At 44.0% G+C, this 24368-nt stretch overlaps 1 protein-coding gene across 1 annotated transcript in view; it reads right to left on the bottom strand.

Moving 5' to 3' along the window:
- Positions 1 to 24368, bottom strand: part of ablim2 (actin binding LIM protein family, member 2) — a 357715-nt gene that overhangs the window by 160187 nt on the left and 173160 nt on the right. The window contains exons 4-8 of the mRNA XM_078213235.1: positions 22267 to 22382; positions 19958 to 20084; positions 12248 to 12341; positions 7795 to 7882; positions 2305 to 2363 (exon numbers count right to left, since the gene is read on the bottom strand). Of these exons, the coding sequence (XP_078069361.1) occupies positions 2305 to 2363; positions 7795 to 7882; positions 12248 to 12341; positions 19958 to 20084; positions 22267 to 22382 (484 nt within the window). The remainder of the gene's footprint in view (positions 1 to 2304; positions 2364 to 7794; positions 7883 to 12247; positions 12342 to 19957; positions 20085 to 22266; positions 22383 to 24368) is intronic.

Raw genomic sequence — 24368 nt, 5'->3', positions numbered from 1 at the left:
GGCATTGCCTGGGTATGTCTCTCTCCCCCCAGGGGCTATACTTACCTTGGTGCCCCCAACTTGGTTCCCCTCAACTGAATCCCATTCTTATAAAGCTGTTGTAAACCTTGCTGGCATGACTTCACGTCTGCATTGTATGAATATTCAGACAGGGGGGAATCATGTGGTGGAAAGCCTGACAATGATATTGAAATATATTTAAATGAGGTTCCTGGCCTTTGTGGGTGGGGGGTTGCAGGAGGTAGTGATAGAAACCAGAAACTTTCTAAAACATGTAGCGGATGGTTATCCATACGAAGTATCATGATCAACAGAGCTACTGCCATGAGAAAATAAATCTCATTCAGCAGCAGACATCTGATTGGCCACCTCCTCTGCTATTATTTCCGATAAATCTATAGCCAATCTCCTCACTTCATCCAATGAGACCCTCAGAAGGACCATTCATATTAGTTAAATAAGACCTCAAAATAATTTTGCCAATGACATATTGGCCGGAATTCTCCGACCTCACCCATGGCTGGGATTCTCCAGTCCCATTGCTGTGAATGGAGATTTGGCTGAGCGCCAAATTCTCCATTCTTGCTTGTAGTGGTGGCAGGGCATACAACATCAGAGAATTCCAGCCATGAGATGAAGATGCAGACTCTTGTCCCTTTGAATGTTGGCTCATTTGGTATTTCATTGTCTCTTCAAAGTCTCACAAGTCTAACTTTTGTTGTGGCTACTGTGGATTTGAAATTGACCTTAGAGTAATGGTAACACCACATTTAACAAACATGCCAGATCCAAATGTGAAAACTGTTAATTAAAGCACCCGACTCTTTTTACATGCTTTTACTTTTTCCTCATCATTGTTCACCATCTTAAGAACTGTTCATAATATTTGAATGTAATTCACTAGCACCCTGGGACATCATGAGGACACGATGAGGCGCTATGCAAGTCTTTTTATGATGGTTTTCTCATCATTTTCAGCATCCATGAGGAAGATGGTGGGCAGCTGGTCACTAGGAGGTCTGCAAGGGCTGATATTGGAGTAACGTTCCCTCCCAGTGTGGGGAGTGTTTGCCTTCCAATGATTAGATGAGAACGGAAACTTGTGAGGCATTATATGCACTAATCTACATATCTCTGCTTTATTGTATACAAGCTCAAAACCCTAGTATACTGCGCCACCTAATGCTCTTGTACTAGGTACAATTTTGGAACCGCACCTCATTCTATTATCATGGGTATGTGTGAAAGATTGAGATGCAGTTGTCATGGGGAAAACTACAGGTTTGATTCAATTATATCACATATTTTAAATGGACATTGCGTGAGATATCTAATTATATATTAGAAATATATTTTAAATGCAGATCAGGGGGTCCTTTAAAGATGGTGCCCCAATCTTTGTGGAGCCAGCCTTGCCAGGTCTAGCAATCACCGGGCCACCACAAGCCACAGCCCCAGAGCGAGCTCTTCTGTCCATTCATGCTGACAGGATCTTCTGATGGTGCACCCACACCATGGGTTTCCTGGTGGCAGGGGGTGTATTCAATGGGAAATCCCATTGATAGCAGTGGAACCGGAACATCTCGCCTCCCACCACCGAGAAACATAGAAATACAAATTGCTGAAATTTTAAAACTCAACAATAAATTTGTGTTTATCGCTCAACAGTACAAACTTCATTTTAGAAGCTGACAAATTAAACCTGCAAGGTTGCAAAGCATAAAATCAGCAGTAAAGAAGTTCTCTAGAACTAACAAAGAGTATTGATGGTAAGAAGTCTCACAACACCAGGTTAAAAGTCCAACAGGTTTATTTGGAATCACGAGCTTTCGGATCGCTGCTCCTTCATCAGGTGAGTGATGTCTGTGTCGATATGCGTGATCTTCTTGGAGATCCTATCCACTTTGAGCTGGTGGTTTGCGGTGTCGATGGTAACCATGATGTGGAGATGCCAGCGTTGGACTAGGGTGGGCACGGTAAGAAGTCTCACAATGCCAGGTTAAGATCCAGCAGGTTTATTTGGAATCACGAACTTTCGGAGCGCTGCTCCTTCATCAGGTGACACTCACCTGACGCTCACCTGATGAAGGAGCAGCGCTCCGTAAGCTTGTGATTCCAAATAAATCTGTTGGACTTTAACCTGGGTGTTGAGAGACTTCTTACCGTGCCCACCCCAGTCCAACGCTGGCATCTCTACATCAAAGAATATTGAGTTATTTGAATTTGAACAGTAATGGCACAATATGGTAAGTGTTGACAATTAGGCATTTAGCTATAGATGCGTTTCTGCTTCTTTCTCCTTACCTTTTGTTTTTCTTCAGCCCTGGCAGCCTGCTTACAGACAGGGTGCCAGATTAAAATACCTGCAGCAAATTAGAAACAAATAATAAAAAGTAATGACAAACATTGGAAAATATTAGTAATTCTCCACTTACTTTTGTTGTTTATATCCAAATTCACATTTTTATTTAACTTTTTAAACAGTTTCCTACATTCTGTGCACTGACAGCCTAAAATAACTGGTATCTGAGAAAAGTGTCAATCGTGCCGTTACAACAAAGTAAAATTAAGAGTGAGGACTAGGAAGAATACATAAGAGGAATTTTGCCTGCTGTAAGATGGGTTTATTCCAAACGGGAGGATTACTGTGTATGAGCGAAAGTAAGTCATTTTGTTTTGGAATCTTGACCATGCCAGTTGACATTTAGTGGGAAGTAAAAACATGTAAAATAAATTTTGATATAAGAGAAAACTTAAATACTACTTTTTCATATTGTATTATGGGTATGGTGTTCTTTTCACTCAGCATGCAAAATCATTACACCCTCACCACTGATTTGTCATTGGCCTGTCTACTATATCTTGCCGATGCCTGGGATGTCAAATCGATAGGTCTCACAGCACCTAGGACACTGGAAGGGTGTTCGGGTGTTCCAAGTGTTGATTCTGGTGATGGTTTTGGCGTTGAAGATTGGGTTTGTCAAGGATCAGACATCCTTTCAGCTTTCATTCAGTCCCATCATATATACATCCTCCATTGTGCTCTCCTTTCTCTGCCAGTGTTTGCCAGTATGGCTACTTCTTGCTGTTTCTCTTGCAGTGATAGGTTTTTACAAGCTGAGGGTGCTAGCCCCACATCCAACCCTCCTCCTTTTTCAACCAGGCTTGGGATTGGGCTTCGAGCAGGAGAAAGATTAATTCTATCGCCAATTGCAGGACACGCTGGACGAGATACCCAGCTATGATGTCAAGCTACTGATCAGTAACCTAAATGTAAGCTTGATGGCAACCGGTGAGGACTAAAAAATATAATCGGGCCCCATGGATCAGAAAGTACGCTCAACAGAAATGGTGAGTGTCTGCTGGCCTTCTGCAACAGCAATGGGCTCAGCAATGGAAATATCTTCTTCAAACACAAGGACATCCGTAAAAAACATGGAGGTCTCCAGATGATAAAACATTGAACAAGATATAGATGGAGAACATCCCTACAAGGTGACTTGACATTTTGAGGTGCTGATGTAGAATCTGACCATCACCCTGTGTTGGGCTAGATCCGCCTGAAGGCAACAACCACAAAGTCATAAAGGCCATTTCCAAAGGGGAAACTGAAGAAAAAGGACATGTCAGACAGTTTCCAGCTGCCCCTCCACCACAAATTCAAAGTACTGCTGGCATCAGGCAACATCAAGAAACAGTGGGAAATCTTCAAAAGTGGGATTAAGGAGAGTGCAGAAGTCATCACTGAACAAAGAACAATGGAACACTGACCCGAAAAGGGAGACTTCTAGAGTTGTGGATAATGTTACAAACAGATCTTCATGCTCAGGGATGTCATACAACAGGTCCTGGAATGTCAGATCCCACTTGTTGTCAACATCTTGGATTTCAAGAAAGCTTTTTTGACGGAGGCTAAGGGGCTACCTGATAGGTGTTTATAAAATTATGAGAGGTATAGATAGGGTGAACAGTTGGAAGCTTTTTCCCAGGGCAGAAATGACAATCACAAGGGGGCACAAGTTCAAGATAAGGGGGGAAAGATTCAGTGGAGATGTGCGGGAGGTAGTTTTTTTATACAGAGGGTGGTGGGGGCCTGGAATGCACTGGTTGAGGCAGCTACTTTAGCCACAGTTAAGACTTATCTTGATAGGCATATGAACAAACGGGGAATAGAGGGATATAAGAAGTTGGTTTAGATAGGTAAACGTGATCAGCGCAGGCTTGGAGAGCCAAAGGGCCTGTTCCTGTGTTGTACTGTTCTTTGTTCTTTCGATAGCATCTAGCAGCAGTCACTTTGGTACATCACAAGACAGTATGGCATCCAGAAGCAGTATATTAACATTTTCAAAACCTTATACAATTGCTATATCGAGACCAGCATGGGCACCACAGACTCCTTCAACATCATTACATTTCCCCATTACTATTCTTCTTAGTTACCAATTTCATCATGACGAAGCCAATGGTGGTTGCAGACTTCAGCATCCCATGACAACACTACTGGTTGACGGACCAGCATTTTACATACAAATATCACCTCGCTGGCTGAAGAATTGCAGTCAAAGACAAGACAACCAGTATTAAGAGCAACAGCGCTTAGTCTATGCTTCAGCTGCGAGAAGACCACGTGAATGATACCTGGATGGCAACGAGGCCCTCCATCACCATCGGGCAACAGAACACCGAGGATGTCAACCATTTCCCCTACCTAGGAAGCAGGGAGAGTGACGTAAGGGTCAATATCCACACAAGTATCGGCACAGCAGTATTGATCAACCAATGGCTCCACACAGGCAGCCTCTGGGCAGCTAACACCATCAACACGGCCACAAAGCTGCAACTTAACAGGTCTATCGTAGCACCAACCACAGTCTATGCAAGTGAGACATGGAAGTGAACATCAAAGGCAACACCTAAGTTGGACATTGTTCACCAGCACTGCCTATGTAAGATCTTGGGCATCACATGAAGAGACAGCATCATCAATGAGGAAGTGCTCCACAGAACTGGTCAGAGGCATATGCGAAGTGATATTTGTATGTAAAATGCTGGTGTTGCCTCGCCAAAGTGCTAGTAGAATGGACACCATCATATAAAAGAAGAACGAGTTGGCCAAAGGAGTCGTGGTGAAATACATTTAGGATATCATTGTTCTTCAGGGTAGTGTCCTAGGCCCAACCATCTTCAGCTGCTTCATCAATAACCTTCTTTCCATCACAAAAACAGAAAATGCTGGAGAAACTCAACAGGTTTGGCAGCATCTGTGGAGCGAGAATAGAGTCAACGTTGAGTCTGGATGACTCTTCGTCAGAGCTGAAGGCAAAGAAAATCAGACAAGATTTATACTGTGAGGGTGGGGGGGGCTGTAATTGGACAAAGGGAATGAAAATGGTGATGATAAAGGCGGAGAAAGGTGCGAAAAGCGTCCATTAAGTGATTGGAATGTGTGAATGGCAGAACAAAGGTACAGATTGTTAAGGACTACCTGAGGAATGAATGTAGCAATTGGGGAGGTTGGGGACAAGATGGAGAGTGAGATTTCAGAAGTGACAAAATAAAAATAAGAATAAAAGGTGATGAAAATGGATGAATGAGATTAAAAGAAATAAAATAAATGGAAATGGAGTGAAGGTGGAGGGAGACTAGAAATGTTAACTTTCTTTCTCTCTCTCTACAGATGCTTACAGACCTTCCCAACTACCACACCAACTACCACACCAACCCCCATCCCTCGCCCGCACTATTTAAAAGCATCATTATCTGCTTACAGGTTAGTTGATTAGTTTCTAGTGGTGCCTGTGCATGCGCTCACTCAGAAACCTCAGAAACTGAGCTCCAAGTCATTGCCGACTCCTTCTCCAAAACATATGAGAAAGTGGGCCTTTCACTTAACAACTAGAAAACTAAGGTCCTCTTCCAACCAGATCCCCCAGCAAAGCACCTCCACAAACACCCCCTACCTCCCTCCCCACCCACTCGATGCACAATTAATATCAAAGGTGAAGTATGTATTGGGAGCCCCTTCACAACAACAGTGAATATATGACAAAACCCATGATCACTTCCAGTATGCCAGCTCAGCCTTCAGCAGACTAAAGAAATTAATATTTGATCTCAAATTCAAGACTAAGGTTTACTGGGCAACGGTGACCCCGCACTCCTATATGCTTCGGAGACTTGCACAACCTATAGCAGTCATCTCAAAACACTGGAGAAGAACCACCAGTGGTACCTTCACAAGGTCCTCCAAATCTGGAAGCAGGAAAAGCTGTTCAGCAGCTGAATCCTCTCCCAAGGCAACTTACCCAGCATCGAGGCACTAATCACTCAAAACCAGCTCCATTGGGCAGTTCAGGTCATTCATATGCTTGGCTCGAAGGAACTGCTCTATTCAGAATGGGCAGAAAGGATGTCCTCAAAGCATCCCAGAAAAGGCCAAACATATCCACTGCATCATGAGAAACCCTGGTTTGCAACCTACCAAAATGGAGAAGGCTCATTTGGGATGGCACTGAACATAGTGAGAGATTTCATTGGGAATATGCAGAGATGAAGTCAAAGCGTCAGGGGCTGTGCACAACCAAACTGAGGCATTACATTTCAGCCCCTGCCTAGAGGGGTTTTGTCATAAAAGAAAGGATGCTAACAAAGCATCAGACACATGTGTAAGTTTAGCATGGTCTCTCTAGGCATATGTTACAAGTGGCTGGCATAGCAGCGGTGTCTATTTGCCCTGCAGTTTCCGCTTAATCTCAGAGGATTTTAATTTACTCTAGGACAGCCTGGAGGAAGCAACAGCTGCAGGTGTTTCTGTAAATCTGTCTCCACTGCAATGGCAGAACAATATGGAGGTATTGAATGAAGGACTGCACATTCTGGGGAGCTGTCTGAAGATGTTATTATTAAATTTATTGCAAAGTATGCAGGATAGTGTCCTGGAAGAACTCCATCTCAATGTTGTCCTGCTGGTCATTGGTAAACAGAATGCCGTTCTCAGTGAACTAACTGTCGTGCGAATCTCAGATGCTGTATCCCCTCAAGGCAGCAACTCAAAGAAGCGCTGCATGAACTCCTTGTTGATGCCTTCACCTTTGCAGACTCAAACTTCCATGCTTTTGCTCTGCCTATAAGATGTTCTCCTAATTTTCTTCCTTTTTCTCATGGACTTTGAGATCAAATTTAGGGGGCTAATCTCCCAATTGGGAACATATCCAAACCATATTAATTTGAGGGTTTTGGACGCATTTCTCATTGCTCTGCAAATTTCTTAATTAGGGGCTTAGCGCCTTTTACTTCCAGTTTACCCGGAATACACAACCATGAGTCTACTGTGGTCTAACCAATGATCCTTAAAAAGATGGAGGCTACCACAAAAAGGGAAGTGCTTCTCACATCTCCACGATAAAATCATGCACCACTATTTGCTAATCTCTCAAATGTCTTCCATTCCTCAGACACGCGTCTCCAATCATATAACAGTCCAGAAGGGCACTTCTCATTTTTAATGTATTTTTGAATAATATCTGTCTGTGCCATTTTTCACTGAATAATTTTCCAATGTGATTTGTTCAGTTACCCATCTGGCCATTTGCAATCAGCACTCTGACCACAGTATGGAGTTGATTCCATTCATCTGCAGCTCTGCAGGATCTCAAAGCTCTATATCTGTACAAATATTTCTTATTACGACAGGAAGGAAAAGTTTGAGGTTGCCCTGGGCAGCCTGATTACAACCCAAGTACAATAAGTAACAGGCTGTGGTGAGCCCTCAGGAATATTTGTTAGCTTTTGTACCTTGCAGATACATTTCTTCCCCTTCTGCAAACATCTCTTCGCACCTGACACATCTTGCACAGTCTGGGTGGTAATGTTTTTCTCCTGCCTGAAAAACAAAAATTTGGTAGAAAAGCATCAATTCAAAATGTTGAAGTTGTTCAAATTGTTCAACTGTCAAACATTAATGTTGAGAAAATACTATCAGCAGGAATTTTCTCTGGAGTTCTCAGATGTAATTTTGGTAAACAGCTTCTGTTAGCCTTCTGATTGGTCACCATAACTTGAGTAGGAGAATTCCACCCCATCCTCTGGAAGTTGCCAGCCTGACAGTATACATACATTTTAATCTTCTTTGTAGCTCAATCACAATCTAAAATTGTTGAGTTCCATGTTGAGTTGTAATCAGGCTGCCCAGGGCAACCTCAAACTTTTCCTTCCTGTCGTAAGTGCCTAATAAAAAGATAAGTTGTACCTCAAGCTTCCATTGGAATAGTGTCGGAGGCCAAGAATAAAGAGGTGAGAGTGGGAGTGAGGCAGAGAAATAAAGTTACAGGTGACTTCAGAGTCATTCTTGCAGAGTGAAACAAGGCGTTTTGCAAATGACCATCCAGTCTATGTTTGGTCTTCTACAGGTAGGGAAGAGGATAATGTGAGCAGTGAATACAGTATATTAAATTGAAATTTGTACAAGTAAGTCACTGTTTTCATTGGGAAGCAGTATTTGGAGCCCTGGACGGTGTGAAGGGAGGTGGTAAAAGTGCAAGTGTTGCATCTCCTGTGCATACATAGGAAGGTACTGTGGGATGGGTAAAAGCTGGGGTGGACTGGAAAGTGGACTATGGTGTCACAGAGAGTACAGTTCCCTCAGAATGCTGAAAGAAGAGGGAAGAGGAATAAGTGTTTGATGTTGGCCTCACATCACGCTGGAGGTAGCAGAAATGGCAGAGGATGACCCATTGAATGCGGAGGCTGATGGTGTGGAAGATGAGGACAATGAGAACCTTATCATGGCTCTGAGAAGGAGGGAAAGGTGAAAGGCAGAAGTTTAGAAAGGTCGAGGGGTCGGTTTAGCTTAGCTGGTTAGTGATGCAAAGTAATGCCAAAAGTACGGGTTCAATTCCCATACCAGTGAGGTTATTTATGAAGGCCCCGCCTTCTCAACCTTGCCTCTTGCCTGATGTGTGGTAATCCTCAGGTTAAATCACCAACAGTTAGCTCTTCCTCTCAAAGCGGTGAGCAGCCTATGGCCATCTGGGATGGCATGGTGGCACAGTGGTTAGCACTGCTGCCTCACAGTGCCAAAGACCCAGGCTCAATTCCGGCCTTGAGTGACTGTCTGTGCGGAGTTTGCACATTCTCCCCGTGTCTGCGTGGGTTTCCTTGTAGGACAGTCCTGCCAACCCCAGTATCAGCCTAGTGAACCTCCACTGCACTCCCTCTATGGCAAGTATATCCTTTCTTGGGTAGCGAGACCAAAACTGCACACAATTCTCCAGGTGTGGTCTCTCCAAAGCTACGATTGATGAAATTGGTATTTGGACCATTGCGATAGATTGTACAATTAGTGTTGTCAATGTCGAATTCTACAGTAACACCACTGGGTCCGTCTGGAAACTACAAAAGTAGAAATTACTTTATGCATGCTCCTTTCCACCGCAGTTCCCTGACTTAGCAGTTGTGTCACTGCGAGACAGCCATAATGAAATTCAAGCCAACAAACAGAAGCATAATTACAGAAAGCAAAACATAATGTGAAGTGAGACAAAATCATTTGGCCTGGCAAGCCAGACCCATAGTTTATGTACAATGGTGCTGCTGCCTTTTTCTCCTGCACTTAATGTGCATCCAATAAAAGCTCTTCCGAGTTAAATTATGTTTTATTTTCTTTATGCTTTCATGGGATGTGGGTGTCGCTGGTGAGGCCAGCATTTGTTGCCCATCCCTAAGTGCCCTTGAACTGAGTTGCTGCAAAGCTATTTCAGAAAGCAGTTCAGTGTCAACCTTATTACTGTGGATCTGGATTCACATGAAGGCTAAACTAGGTAAAGATGGCAGATTTCCTACCTGAAAGGGCATGAGCAAACATTAATCAATGGTAGTTTCAATTCTAGATTTTATTAATTGAATTTACATTCCACCAGTTGCCATGGTGGGATTTGAATTCACGTCCCCAAAGCATCAGCCTGGGCCTCTAGATTACTCATGACATTGCCACGACAGCACCATTCCCCCACAACGACAGTCCCAATCTCCCCCATTTCTGTCTGACAGGAAGTCCAGGTTTGCACTGCTAGGTGATCTGCACTCACGACTATCCTCTAGGAGGATAAGGAGCCAGGTGAATGGAGGGAGATTTCCAACCATTTCAGGGAGGACACTGTGGTCCTTCAGAAGGTGCAAAGAGATGGAACAAGATTAATCGTAAAGCAAGACTTTTGAGCTGTGAAAGCAACCTTGAAATTTTGGGTTTGAATTTGCTGGCAAGATGTAGGTGGGGATTTTCTGCCCTCGTTTTCGGTGGGCAGGAAAGCTGGAATGGGCAGAGAAACCAACTGGAGTCCCAAAAAGGCATATATGCCGGTGGGATTTCCCATTGAGATAGTCCCTGCCCCCTGTCAATGACGTAATGGGGTTTTCGCCATGAAAGGTCAGGAACCCCATTACCATTCATTTTTAATGTCATGAGCAGGGCCTCCCCACTCTATCATTCCCATCCCCCCACCATGTAAGGAACTCCCCTCCCCCGCTGACATGGCATCACATTTGTGGGGTTTACAATAAGTCTGGAAAACAGGGGCCTAGCAAAGGGAATCTGCCAAAGGTGTATAGCTAAGTACAACCCCCAGGGGGCAAGAGAGTCATTCCTGGGCAGTAAGTAACTGACACTCGGGGGGGGAGGGGGGGGGGGGCATGTTCATGGTGGGGGGGGGGATCCTTTTTTTTCCAGATTGGGGTGCCCTTTAATCAGGGGCTTGGATCGCTGGTGGGTTGCAACATCATGGGATACGCTTCCAGGATTTCCTTTGACTATGTGTCAAAAAATATGGTGGGAAAAGCTGGCAGTGCAGCTGGTGGGCTACACACTGCTTTTCTCACTGGAGGCAGGATTTTCCAGTCTCTCCTGTCCTGGGAGTGGATATTCTTGGTCAAGGTCAGTAGACCTTCGGTTTGCCCATCATAGTTACCATCCCACTCGCAATGATTCCTGCAGCAGGTGGGACCAGATGATTTAGGCCCTAATCAAAAAAGAGAAAATTCCGCCCACAGGGTTGAATAATACAGGCAGAAGGACAGCTTGCATCCCCTGCACCCTGCCAGGAACAAAGCTGGCATGGAGCCGACATGCTCCATGCTGTATTACCCCGCAGCCACAAAACGCTGCAGGTGGCTAAACAAGGGCCAGATTGGTCCTCCAGCCCTCACTGCAGCGGACAGCCAATTGGATTGCCCTGTAGCTCCATCAGTTCTGACAGCACCAGGATCACGTCAATGGCTGCTGCCCAGACTGCAAGAGAAGGCCCAGGATCTCCCAAACCAGTAAGTCTGGAGTGTTGGCTGGGAGGGTTTGGGAAGATCAGGGCGGTGGGGCATTTTAGGCTGTGGACTGGTAGGAAGAAAGTGATTCCATCTCAGTGGGTCGGCCACCAACCCCCGACCCCTTCCCCTAAAATCGCAAAGGTCTCCTTATGTGATTGAAGAGCTTCTATCCCCCCTTCTTCCTGCAGTTCGAAGAACTTCTAAAACAAAAGATCTGGCTGCCCCTCTCCTGCCCATCCAAATGTTTTACAGCATGGGCGGTGTATTATCAGGGTCAACTAGCTTGGTACCAAGACCAATTGACTCTTAAATACTTATTTAAATATGGTGGCATGCTGCTGATTTCACCCCGCCCCCCCCCCCCCCCCCCCGCCCCACCATATTAAGTGGTGAGGTTGGTTGGTGAAAAGGAGGTGGGGTGGACTCTATTTTACATGCCCCACCACCCAAAAACACACCCAGTGGGAGAACATTTAATAAAGCTCATAGACTTAGAAGAGATCTGGCCCAATTATTTTAAAGCAAAGACAAATGAAACATGTAAGTAAATAGTGCATTTGAGGTAATCAGGGACAGGTAGAAAATGAGGCCATCCCTATAAATGAAGAAAGCAGAGACTGAAGATTCTACTTTACTCACTATTTGTATTACAACTAATTAAATTTGATTTTCTTTTTGCCACAACATTTGAGTGGTATCTGCTCCCATTAACATAATCTCTAGTGGACATTGGAGAACATGGTTTTCAGGGTTAGCAATGTAGCTCAAGCTTCCCCATCTTTATTCTGTGACCTGACCTCCAAAAACTGGTGTAAGAAATGGGTAAAATCCAGGTTTCTTTATTTAAAAGAGGAGAGAAGAAAAGGAGGAAAAGTGGAGGAGAAAAAATAGAAGAGCTGTAAAATTGTTAAAAATGCACCATATAAATTCTTACCTCCAATACTCTGCCAGTAATGAATTTTGTGCAGCGCTCACATTTGATACCAAACTGAGAATGGTAATCAGCCTCACAGTAAGGAGCCCCATCCCTACGTGAGGGAGACATGTATTAGTACAATTATAACAATACCATGGATTTCAAGATGGGTCTGACCGTACAGTATAACTTGCAACCATAAATGTGGGTGATTTCTGATATTTTTTAGTGGGACTACAGAGTTTGCAGAAGCTGTGTGAAAAGTAAGAGAATTCCTCAGTCCTGGCAGTGCCAGGAGCTGCTGCTTGGACTGCAAGAAGAGGAGGAAGAAGGGCCATGAATCCCCAAAACCTGCAAGTCTGGGGTGTTGGGCTGAGAGAGTTTGGGCAGGTCGGGGGGGTGGAGGCAGGGTGGTGGGGAGTTTTAGGCTGCAGGTGGATAGGAAGAAAGGGCAGGGTTCCACATTAGGCCATCTCACCCTGATCGGCAAAGATCTGCCTACGAGATTGGATTCCCCCTTTGTAATGACTTCAATCAGGCAATTGAGATTGGTCTGTTAGAATATGAACTCCTTGATTAAGGGCCAAATTGATGTGCCAATCAGGGAGCCTCTTGCTTTGTACTTAACCAGGAGTGTCAGTTCCTCTGGGACTCCTAGTGTAGACTGGTAAATGTAAGCACTCTGTATGCTGTTGTCAGACTTGTAAATTAAGGGATTTTGGTGAAGGGACTTCTGCCTCCAAGGATTTATTACACCCTTCTTCCCGCCCTTTGAAGAACTTCTAAAACAAAATTGGGCTGTCCTCTACTGCCTGACTGCCCACGCCAAACATTTTATGGCGTGGGCAGTGCTTCATCAGGGTCAACTGGCTTGGCAACAAGCCGAATTGTCAATTAATTACTTATTTAAATATGATGGGCAGGCTACCAATTTTGACTCCCCCTCCCCCACCAAATTGTTGTGGTACATTTTCCTCCAAACATATATCCCCAGATCCTTCCGGTCATCCATTTCTCTTCTGTGAAGTTTACTGTAATAAAGGTCTCACATATATGCAAGTTGCTGTTTTAAGTCCTTTCTGAAACTTTTAGGAAAAAAAATAGCTTCATAAAACTGATGATTGGAGGATAGAAGTCTTACTTTTAATAAGACACGCAGCAAAAAAGAATTTGTTCTGATACAGATCTGCTTTAATCAGACAATGCTCTGTGCCATTCTTTAAACAGAAAACTGCCAAACCAGCACAGCAAATTGTACTTAATGTGCAATGTGTGAACATGCATAAAGCATAGACATTGGGTGAAATCTTACCAGAAATCGCAGTGTTGGTTCCGGTGCGAAAAACGAGTGTTTCCCACCGACAGCACCAGCGTGATTTCAGGCCGAATCTTATGCTTCATTCGTGATAATTTTCATGCCCACGAGTTTAATGCTGCTCCAATGGCGAGGGGCCAGTAAGATCAGAACTCGGAAACTCGTCGGTGCGAATCACGCTCGTGATTTTGAACACACGCTGCCATTCCCACAGATGGAGAGTGCGGGCTCAAAATCACCCCCATAGAGGCACCAAATCACTCGCTCTGAAAATCACTTTGCAGTCTCTCAACTTAAAAAACTGTCCCCAACTTATTTTCCACAGGACAGAAAGATAAAACCACTAGGCATTACTAGAAATATGTACAACAGCACATAATCCAGATAAAATATGATTGCTATATATATTGTCAGCCTACATTGTGCGAGCACCTTGCAGCACGGTGACACAGTGGTTAGTACTGGTGCCTCACAGCGCCAGGGACCCGGGTTCGATTCCAGGCTTGGGTCACTGTCCATTTGCACATTCTCCCCGTGTCTGCGTGGGTTTCTTCTGGTTGCACCGGTTTCCTCCCACAGTCCAAAGATGTGCGGGTTAGGTGGATTGGCCATGCTAAATTGCCCCTTACTGTCAGGGAGACTAGCTAGATTAAATGCATGAGGTTACGGGGATAGGGCCTGGGTGGAATTGTGATCGGTGCAGACTCAATGGGCCGAATGGCCTCCTTCTGCACTGTAGGATTCTATGATTCTATGAACCCCCCGACCCCACCCCCCCATGGTAACTTCCACTGAAAATCAGGAATTGAGTTTTAGAGCTGAACCTAGGGAATGCTGTTTTGCTCAATCAATATTCATTTTTCTTATTGGTCAGCTTAGTTTCCATCATATTCAGCACATGGTGAGGCTCTTAACGGTGTTCAAAGACCTCAGTATTTGTGCATGCAGCTGCAACATTCCGATGAAAAAGCGTTACACAATATGTACTTGAATGATTGAAGTTCCCTCACATTCTGGAGACACAGAAAGCAGTGAAACCAGGGTGGCACAGTGGCACTGTGGTTCGCACAGCAGTCATTAGCACTGTTACCTCACAGCACCAGGGACCCTGGTTCGAAACCAGCCTCGGGTGACTGTGTGGAGTTTGCATGCTCTCCCCGTGCCTGCATAGGTTTCCTCCAGGTGCTCTGGTTTTCTCCCACAGAAATGGGAAATGCGCAGGCCTATGGGGATAGAACGGAAGGGAAGGCCGTGTGAGATACTCTTTCAGAGATTGGTGCAGACTCGATGGGCTGGGTGGCCTCTTTCTACACTGTAGGGATTCTGTGGATTCTACCCTAATAATAGCACTTACATTAACCATACTCAGCGGTTAAACCTGGAAAGTTTAAAGCATTAAAGACTAAGGCACTCAAATTCAATGTCAGTGCCAAAGCTGGGCAAACATTTTTTTTTACTGCATCTCACATTTCCAAACCAATGGCAGTCATAGTTCGTCTTTAGAACATCGTTCATTGTCTTAGACAGGCAGCAATGGAAAAAGGTTGACTGTCACTTTGAGCAATGTATCAGTTAAGTACGAAAATTGGATCCTGACCGGACACATCTTTGAATGCGGATGATGTCTCACTATTAACATTTCAGCATGCAGGAGCCACTCGGTTTCTAATTATTTTCCAAGCTACAAAAGACTAATGCTAATGTGTGAAAGAGACTACTCTTGTTGACTATGTAACCTTAGAGGCTTCACTAAAAAAAAAGTTCAATCTAAGCTGCAAAATAATCAGCCTGACACCTGATTTTTATCCATCATGTCACAATAGTAACCCAAGGATGTCTCTGTGAGAGACAAACCCTTCAGCACAACAAGGTCATTTCAAGTTCATATCTCAACCAGCTAATTAAAACTCATAACTAATTCAACTGTACCATTTAATCATCAATCATTTAGCTTTACAGGATACAAATAAAACTGCTGAGTACAATATACAGGATCTGGATATGTACGCTGTATTCTTAAATTCAAACTATACTGCACTGTGAGGCAATACAAGGGGTGGGGTCTGGTGGTAAAATTCAACTTGCCTTTGCACTGACACCTGTTCCCCACCAAAGTTTAACTTTATCTTCAATATAATTTTGTTCCAAACTGACTCGCTGCAAAACACTGGTCCAGACAAATTAAGCACCAACATAAAACATACATATTTTCCCCACATTTTAACGGCCTACACCTTGGATAATATGTAATTTTTCTAGCTTCTAATCATATAAATGTGGAGGTAGAAAAAGTTGATTTCATCTCTATTTCTTTGTGACATTTTTAAAAGCCATTTCCAACTTTCATGAAATGTCTCACTCTGCTGTGATTAATGGCCCTTCTCAAGGGCAATTAGGGATGGAAAATAAATGCTGGCCTAGTCAGCAACACCCATATCCCGTAAATTAATTTTTAAAAACTGTTGGTGCTGTTTTTAAATGGCAGCTAGTCCTGCCTGCAGAGTTTAAATACCCTTTCACTGTTTATCAGATAGAAGTATTGCGTAAGACAGCAGAATTTCACAGCAGTACCCCTTAGCGCGGAAGAGGGCATCACTTAAGTGTGGATCTAAGCACTCCAAATTCAAAATGAGCCTCCGGCACCCTCAGAATCACAGTGAGCATTTTGAGAAACAAGATCCGGAATGTTAAAGACAAGAGATGTTGTTGCAGACCTCACACAGGATAGCCCAACAGTTCAGCAATGCCCCTGGAGTATCTTCCTCTAGGCTCTCTGGAAACAGTGGGAGATCTTGTTCTCAGCCACATGAAGGACGAAACCCCGCCACCCAACCAAGGAAACTTGAACTGATCAAGACATGGATAAGGAGCTGTGGGGTTCAGCAAAGACATCAGATTCAGTGCAGAAAGAGAGTAACAGATCCTCCAATTGTAGCGGGGCAGCACGGTGGTACAGTGGTTAGCACTGCTGCTTCACAGCACCAGGGACCCAGGTTCGATTCCTGCCTCGGGTCACTGTCTGTGTGGAGTTTGCACGTTCTCCCCGCGTCTCCATGGGTTTCCTCCCACAGATCAAAGATGTGGGGTTAGGTTGATTGGCCATGATAAATTACCCCTTAATGTCAGGGGGATTAGCAGGGTTACGGGAATAGGGCCTGGGTGGGATTGTGGTCGGTACAGACTCGGTGGGCCAAATGGCCTCCTTCTGCACTGTAGGTATTCCATGATTCTAAATAATGGTGAGTTTGAGTGAATGATGTGCACACTGAAGTTGCAGGGTGGGCCAGAATTGAAGGAACACGAAGCTGAAAGGGATAGTAAGGGTGGCCACGTGCATACTGCTCTGGTACAGCAGATGCCTCAGGAGGAAAGGCTGCATGTGGGTGACAGGTATCTGCATCTCTACCAGTGTGCTCTCAGTCCCATGAGAGTGGACATGAGGGAAAAGTCATCATGGTGGGTCCACCTCACCATGCTCTGGAGACTCATTCTCCCCTTCTGCATGCAGGAGAAAAGGGGCAACAACATCTGGGAAAGGACAAAGGTGGGAAGAGGAGGGCCAAATATTCAAACCCCGATCCTTGTTGAGGTGGAGGCACTTGAGTTTGCCAAAGAGCAGGGTGCCTGTCCCACTCCTGGTGCAGAGGTCAGAGTGATGGGTGTTGAGATTGGGGAGGGCGACAGCTGTGTCTACATCTCTGGACAGAATAGAAGCACACTGCATACATGGATAGGAAATAGTGTTTGGAGGGCAGAGAAGTTGAATAACCCCAGCTCCTAATTCGTCTGTATGTCCATATGACCCAATTGCTTAGGTTCTCCCACGCAGTTGCACATGCTCCAGAGGGACTTTGTCGAAGCCGATAATAAAATCTCTACAGATCTCCTCTGAGAAAGAGGGTGCCCACATCTTTGAGGTAGCAGTGTCATATCTTTCCTTCATATCATCCACCAGCGCTGATACAATCACCTCAGTGGAAAGTGCTCACAAATTGATTCAGGATCACTGAAACACAGGTGTTGTGGACGAAGGCTGTGGTTGCTGAGGGTCGACAGCTGGCATTGCAGCATTGAGCAGGGAGCGTCTGGCAGAGCAGCCTGAGGCATAGAGCAGACATGCACAGACTATGGAGGAGACCATCCAGGTCAGGGGTTCTATCATTGCTCAGGCATGTGAGTGCATGGCTTTCTCCATGGAGAGGATGATGATTTTCATGAAGAGCTAAATCCAGCAGTTCACGGAATGGGTGTCAGGTGCGAGTGTAAACCCACAGACCATCACTGAGCTCATTAGCCCATTGCAACAGTGGCCAAGTGAGAGGCAGATAGTGTGCCTGGACACCCCTCCAGGTTCACCCCCAAGGGATGTGTCATTGTGCACCGAGAGGCCAGAGGAGCTGCAGCCTGCCATATCAGGAGCCTCCTTTGAAAGCGCTTCAAGGGTGCAGGAGCTCCCCAGTCCCTCTGAAAGTGGCCCAAATGTCTCCAGTGGAAGCACTGTTGTAGAAGACTCTGATTGCTCTAAACCACAGTCATCACAGGCCACAGAGATCAGCTGCTTGATATACATATGTGGAAGGTTACTGTGGGAAATGGACCCCTTCGTGCAATGGGGCAGAGTGAAAGTAGAGACTGGGTTATGGCAAGGTGCAGCAGACAAGATGATCTCTGAGACCTTTGCTGGGTCATTCTGCAGAGCTCTCCTGGATGTGGGTGTTGCTGGCTAGGCCTTTCGGAAGATGGTGGTGAGCTGCCTTTTTGAACTGCTGCAGTGCCTGTGGTGTAGGTACACCCACAATGCTGTTGGGTGGAGGGAGTTCCAGGGTTTTGACCAGCAAAGCCGTATATTACTAAGCCAGGATACTGAGTGACTTGGAGGGGAACTTCTAGGTGATGATGTTCGCGTGTGTTTGCTACCCTTGTCCTTCTAGGCCATAGCAGTCATGGGTTTGGCAGGTGCTGCCTAAGGAGCCTTGGTGAGTTCCTGCAGTGCATCTTGGAGATGATACAAACTGCTGCGACTGTTTGTCAGTGGTGGAGGGAGTGAATGTTTATGGATGTGGTGCCAATTAAGCGGGCTGTTTAGTCCTGGATAATATCAAGCTTTTTGAGTGCTTTTGGAGCTGCACTCATCCAGGCAAGTGGAGAGTATTCCATCATATATTTGACTTGTGCTTTGTAGATGGTGGTCAGGCTTTGGAGAGTCAGTTGAGTTACTTGCCACAGGATTCCTAGCCTCTAACCTGTTCTGTGGCCATGGTATTCATATGGCTCATCCAGTTCAATTTCTGGCCAATGGTAACCTCTGGGATGTTGATAGTGGGGGATTGGTAATGCCATTGGATGTCAAGGGGTGATAGATAGATTCTTTCTCGTTGGAGATGGTCATTGCCTAGCACTTGTGTTACATGCCACTTGTCAGCCCAAGCCTGAATATTCTCCAGGTCTTGCTGCATTTAGATATAATATTGTCTGCTTGATGGTGGCCCTTGTGAAGCCATGACTTGAATTGTGATGTCCCTCTGCCTCAATGAAATAATTTGACTGGTGTCATTAGCTATATCTGGAAAGAGTAACCCCTGTCACCAAAGATTCCTACAGCTGCAAATGTGGTTGGAATTAATCTATTACCTGGGAGTTCTGAAGCACATACCCATCATGGCTGCAGTATCGAAATCAGGCACAGACCTACAGAATTTACTTCTAGTGGTCGCACACTAATTGAGCATTGATGGAATAGAATTCATTTCTGTTGACAAATGATGCAGGTTGGTCCAACAGAGCAACTGATAACACTCTGCACATCTGGAAAACCAGCTATGGCTCCAAATCCCACTGATCTCAGAGTCTGGTTCTCAGACCTGTGTGGCAGCTCTCTTAAATAGAGCTTTGGTCAGCTCCCTAATGCAATGGTTTGCTGCTCTCTGGGATATCCCAACCATGTCAGTGGTGGATCCTTAAAAGGATCCAGAAGCATAGAAACTGAGCACAGTGCTAAGTTTCAACACCACTGGCATAGATGGGCCATCCAACCCCATTGAATTCAAGTCATCCTTCATCATGACACACAGCTTGGTGACTGTCTGCCTGGAGAGGTGGAGTCTTCTCCAGCACTGGCACTCGGAGTTCTGTAGGTAGATTTTTTTTAGGTTTTTCGGGTTTGTGGTTTCTCAAGACATGGAAGTACCTTTCAACAATGGCGAGAGTGGTAATAGATGGCAACAAATTGGCCACCTGATATTTACCTGGGCCATTTTCCTTTCTACTTAAAGAAATGCAAAGGGAAATTGCATGATCAGGTGCGTAACCAATAGCCAATCTGATACCACCAGGTTTATGATTCCATACTCCCCACCATTAAAACTGATATTTTACCCCATTGCTCCCACATCATTTAAACAAGTTGTACTTACTTGCAGATATATTCCGCAGACAGGGCTTTCCCACAAGTGTGACATTTAAAACAGCCCAGATGCCACTGCTTGTCCAGGGCTACCAAGGATTGTCCATTTTTTATTTCCAGGCCACAGCCTCCACATTCTGCAACAAACAGCAGGATTTGATTAGTTCATTTAATTTCTGGTTAAAGTATATCAGAATCCTGTAAACTGGTTATATATATATATATATATATAACAAACATTTCATGAATGAAAACTATAGCAATTTACCAAATTAAAACATCATGGTGTCATTTTCAAGATTTAGCACAGCTTTCCTCTTCCATCCATTAATCACCAAGCAATGTATTCTTTAGTTTTCTAATAATTGTTAACTACCCAATATCTCAATTAGACGTCTTGGTTGTTTGCTTATATTGGTCCCCATGTAGAAAGAAGAATGATACTTTACTTGCTGTTTAAACAACTTGAGCATTTGACAAATGAAATTTTTGTGCAAGGTCAATTCTTTCTTTGTTGATGTATTTACTTACAAATATTTTTGTGCTCAAAATTATTAATCACCACTTGATGGAAAATGCTGCCTTTGCTCAGTTACTTCTCAATGTTCAGTCCCACAATCTCTTCATCTGGAACTTCAAATGCATTTGATCAATTGGAGCTGGGTTGAAATTCTGTTGATATTCCCATATGTTTTAGGGCCTTCCTATCAAGCATTATTCTATTGAAAGCGGACATAGGTTTCCATGATCCCTTGGGGGTAGGTGGAATGGAGATTAGCCACAATCCTATTGAATGGCAGAGGAGGCTTGAGGGGCCAAAAGGTCTACTCCTGTTCCTAATTTGTACAGTTTGGGATTTTCCTGGTTTTAGAGATAGAAACCCCAAAGAAATTGTATAAATGGCTATATTTATTGTTTCTCCTGGTTTCTGCTGATGCTACAGAAAGAGATTGAGGCACTCCCTTTTAATTTCTACCACTAAATGTATAACTAGTTTTGGTGTATTGTGCATTTCTAGTATACAGCTATCTACTCTAATTCAATCTCTAAAGCCAATTCCTTTTAATATTTTCTTCTAATAATCCAATATTTTATCACAATAAATACAACTTACAAAATTTATGACATTATGATCATTGATCACCAAAGAATCGAATTACTGAGACAATAGCAAGATTGAGGAGCTAGAACTTCAAATAAATTGTAAATGTAATGTTATCAATTTCCATATGGTCAAAAAAGTGTATTAGTTCATATTTACCTAATGCCAAATATCGGTAATTCTCACAAATAACCTGTGACTGATAATTAGATGTAGATTATTCCTGTCATGTAAAACAGAGTGGATTTAATTTTCACTGCCATTTCAATCTCAGTTGCTAGTGGTTATTATTTTTATAATTTTGGATCATCCATCCCTATCCAATGAGAAATATTTGTCATTTAATTTGCAATGGCTGTTACTGCATCTCTTCCAGCATCCATGAAATCATTCTGTGATTGTCCCATATCAAAAGTAGCGAGTAGGTTGGCAAATAATACTTGTAATGTTAATTAAGATGCCTATTGGATTCTAGTGGGCCAAGCTGACTACAGTCATCTAATATCTGTATTCATTACAGGGATACAAGTGGTTCCATTATGGTATTTTGCAGCAATCTCAATATACCACCGCAATAATATAGCTGACCCATCTGTCCATCACAATCCTATTACATATACCGCTATATATCAGGGGGAGACAATGGCATAGTTGTAATCTCACTGGACTAGCAATCCACAGGCCCAGGCTAATACTCTGGGGACACAGGTTTGAGTGCCACCACAGCAGCTAGTGAAATTTAAATTCAATTAATTAGAAGAGCAGAATTGAAAACTAGTCTCAGTAATGGTGACCATGAGGCCATCATCAATTGTCTTAACAACCCATCTGATTCATTAATATCATTTAAGGAAGGAAATCTGCCATTCTTACTGGTCTACATGTGACTCCAGATCCACAGCAATGTGGATGACCCCTAACCTTCTTCTGGAATGGCTAAGCAAATTACTCAGTTCAAGGGCAATTAAGGCTGGGCAACAAATGTCCTTGTCAGGGGATGCCCAGATCCCATGAAAGATTAAAGAAAAAAAATCTGAAATCTGCCAATGCATGGGCCACGCCTATTTGTGTTTTATTTATATTTCCAATATTCTCTTCAAGGATATACCATAAATTACCAATGGAAAGATAAAGAATTGGACCTAAACTGATCTACGTTTAATAGCATTAAGTTATGGCAGAATTATGATGTCAGTGTTTAGAGGTAACATACTTACTTCGAGGTGAATGTGCTGGCGCATGTTTAGGATTGGTGTTGAGAAACTGAGAGCACTTTTGGCAAACACATTCCTTCCCATTAAAAGTCACACGGTCTCCAGGAGGAAAGGGTTGGCTAAAGAATAAAAAAAAAGCATGCATTCTGTACAGTTTTACCACATTAAATTCAATTTAATTATCAACGTTTATTACAATTCCCAAGATAATTGTCAATTACAAATCTTGTCATTCAATCCTTCATAATTTTTCAATGTAAAAATTTGTTTTCCAACCAGATCATCTTCCCTTTTCAGCAGTTAACATTGAAGATCCTGGAATTGGATCCTGCATCATCCAATCTTATAGGACCAATGGACAAAATCACTAGATTGAAGCGGGTCAAAAGTTTGCACCTGAATGAGGAAGGACCAGCTTGTACCTTATAGACATCTAAAATTTCACTTGACCATAACATAGTTATGTAGAACTATGGTCAAAAGGTAAACCTCTCACCCACATTTTTCACCTACCCCAATCTCCTGCAATTCTGAACCCAATTTACAGAGGTAATCAAAGCCGTTAGTGTTTGCCATTCCCCTAAACCCAAGTCAATGTTTACCTGTCAACATCTCCTTTTCAATTTTCCTATGTCAGCATTCACAATTCACTTCCAGCCTTTGACCACAAGGAGTTCTGCCAAACGAGTTTCTAAAGTCTTTAATAACTCTGACCAACTTGTACATTAAAATTTTTTTGAATGTTTGTCAATAGATGTCACTTTGTTCACCCATAGAGCCTCCACCCTGTCTTTTCATGCCACCAAGCTTGGAAAACCACATGCTCATCTGGCGCCTCACCCCTGTGGGAGTGTGAGAATGACAGTGCTATGTTCCTCCCACCCTCTTGCCAGCCTCCATTAAGGAAGGCCACTCCCTCAGCTGCGATATGGACAGGAACCCAGGGAGAACAGCACAGGAAGTACTGCCTGCAAACTAGCTTTCACAACTCCTTTAAAGTGAGGGGTTCCCCGACATGAAGGGATGGTAAGGCCTGCAAATGACGCCTCCTGTCCCCAAATGACGATTCTGCGATTCCCCCAACCCCAAGTTGAACTTATCTGTGCCCCAAGTCCTCTCCGGTTTCCCCTGAACAGTGCACACCGAGGAGGGTACTGGCTACTTGAGTGCTCATCTCCGAAATCCCTCAGAGAGCTGAAAGCACTAGGTTCACGCTTCTGTAGACACTGGCATCCGCTGAATATCCAGTGCGCAAATTGTACTCTCTGGATTTTGAGCACGCGCCATCATTCCTGCAGAGAGGCAGTGTGGGCTCAAAATCACCCCATTAACTGATTCACTCTCCACAGATGGTGCCAGACTTTGGAATTTATCTAGAATCATCTGCAGTATTTTGCTTTATTACCCATCTCTAGTTGCCCTCGAAAAGGTGGTGGTGAACCTGCTTTTTGAATCACTTTGGTCTGTGAAACGTAGAATCATAGAAAATAGGTGCAGGAATAGGACATTTGGCCCTTTGCGCCTGCACCACCATTCAATATGATCATGGCTGATCAAGCACTTTCAGTATCCCACTCCCGCTTTCTCTCCATACCCCCGATCCCTCTTGAACGTATCCAATGAACTGGCCCCAGCAGCCTCACAACTCTGAGTGAAGAAATTCTTCGTCATCTCAGTCCTGAATTGCTTACCCCTTATTCTTAGACTGTGACCCCCTAGATCTGCACTTCCCCAACATTGGGAACATCCTTCCCACATCTAGCCCAGTTCCATCAGGATTTTATATGTTTCAATGAGATCCCCTCTCATTGTTCCAAATTCCAGTAAGTCCAAGCCGAGTCGATCCAGTCTTTCTTCATATGTCAATCCTGCTATTCCGAGAATCAGTCTGGTGAACCTTCGCTGGACTCCTTCAATAGCAAGAATGTCCTTCCTCAGACTAGGCAATCAAAACTGCACACAATGCTCAAGGTGTGTCCTTACCAAGGCCCTGTATAACTGCAGCAAGACATCCATACTCCTATACTCAAATCCTTTTGCTATGAAGGCCAGCATGCTATTAGCTTTCCTCACCGCCTACTGTACCTGCATGTCAACCTTCAGCA

Source organism: Mustelus asterias, chromosome 1, assembly GCF_964213995.1.
Source record: "Mustelus asterias chromosome 1, sMusAst1.hap1.1, whole genome shotgun sequence".
NCBI lineage: Eukaryota > Metazoa > Chordata > Chondrichthyes > Carcharhiniformes > Triakidae > Mustelus > Mustelus asterias.
Note: the sequence above shows the minus strand (reverse complement) of the source record. Positions and strands in the feature narration are given on the sequence as shown.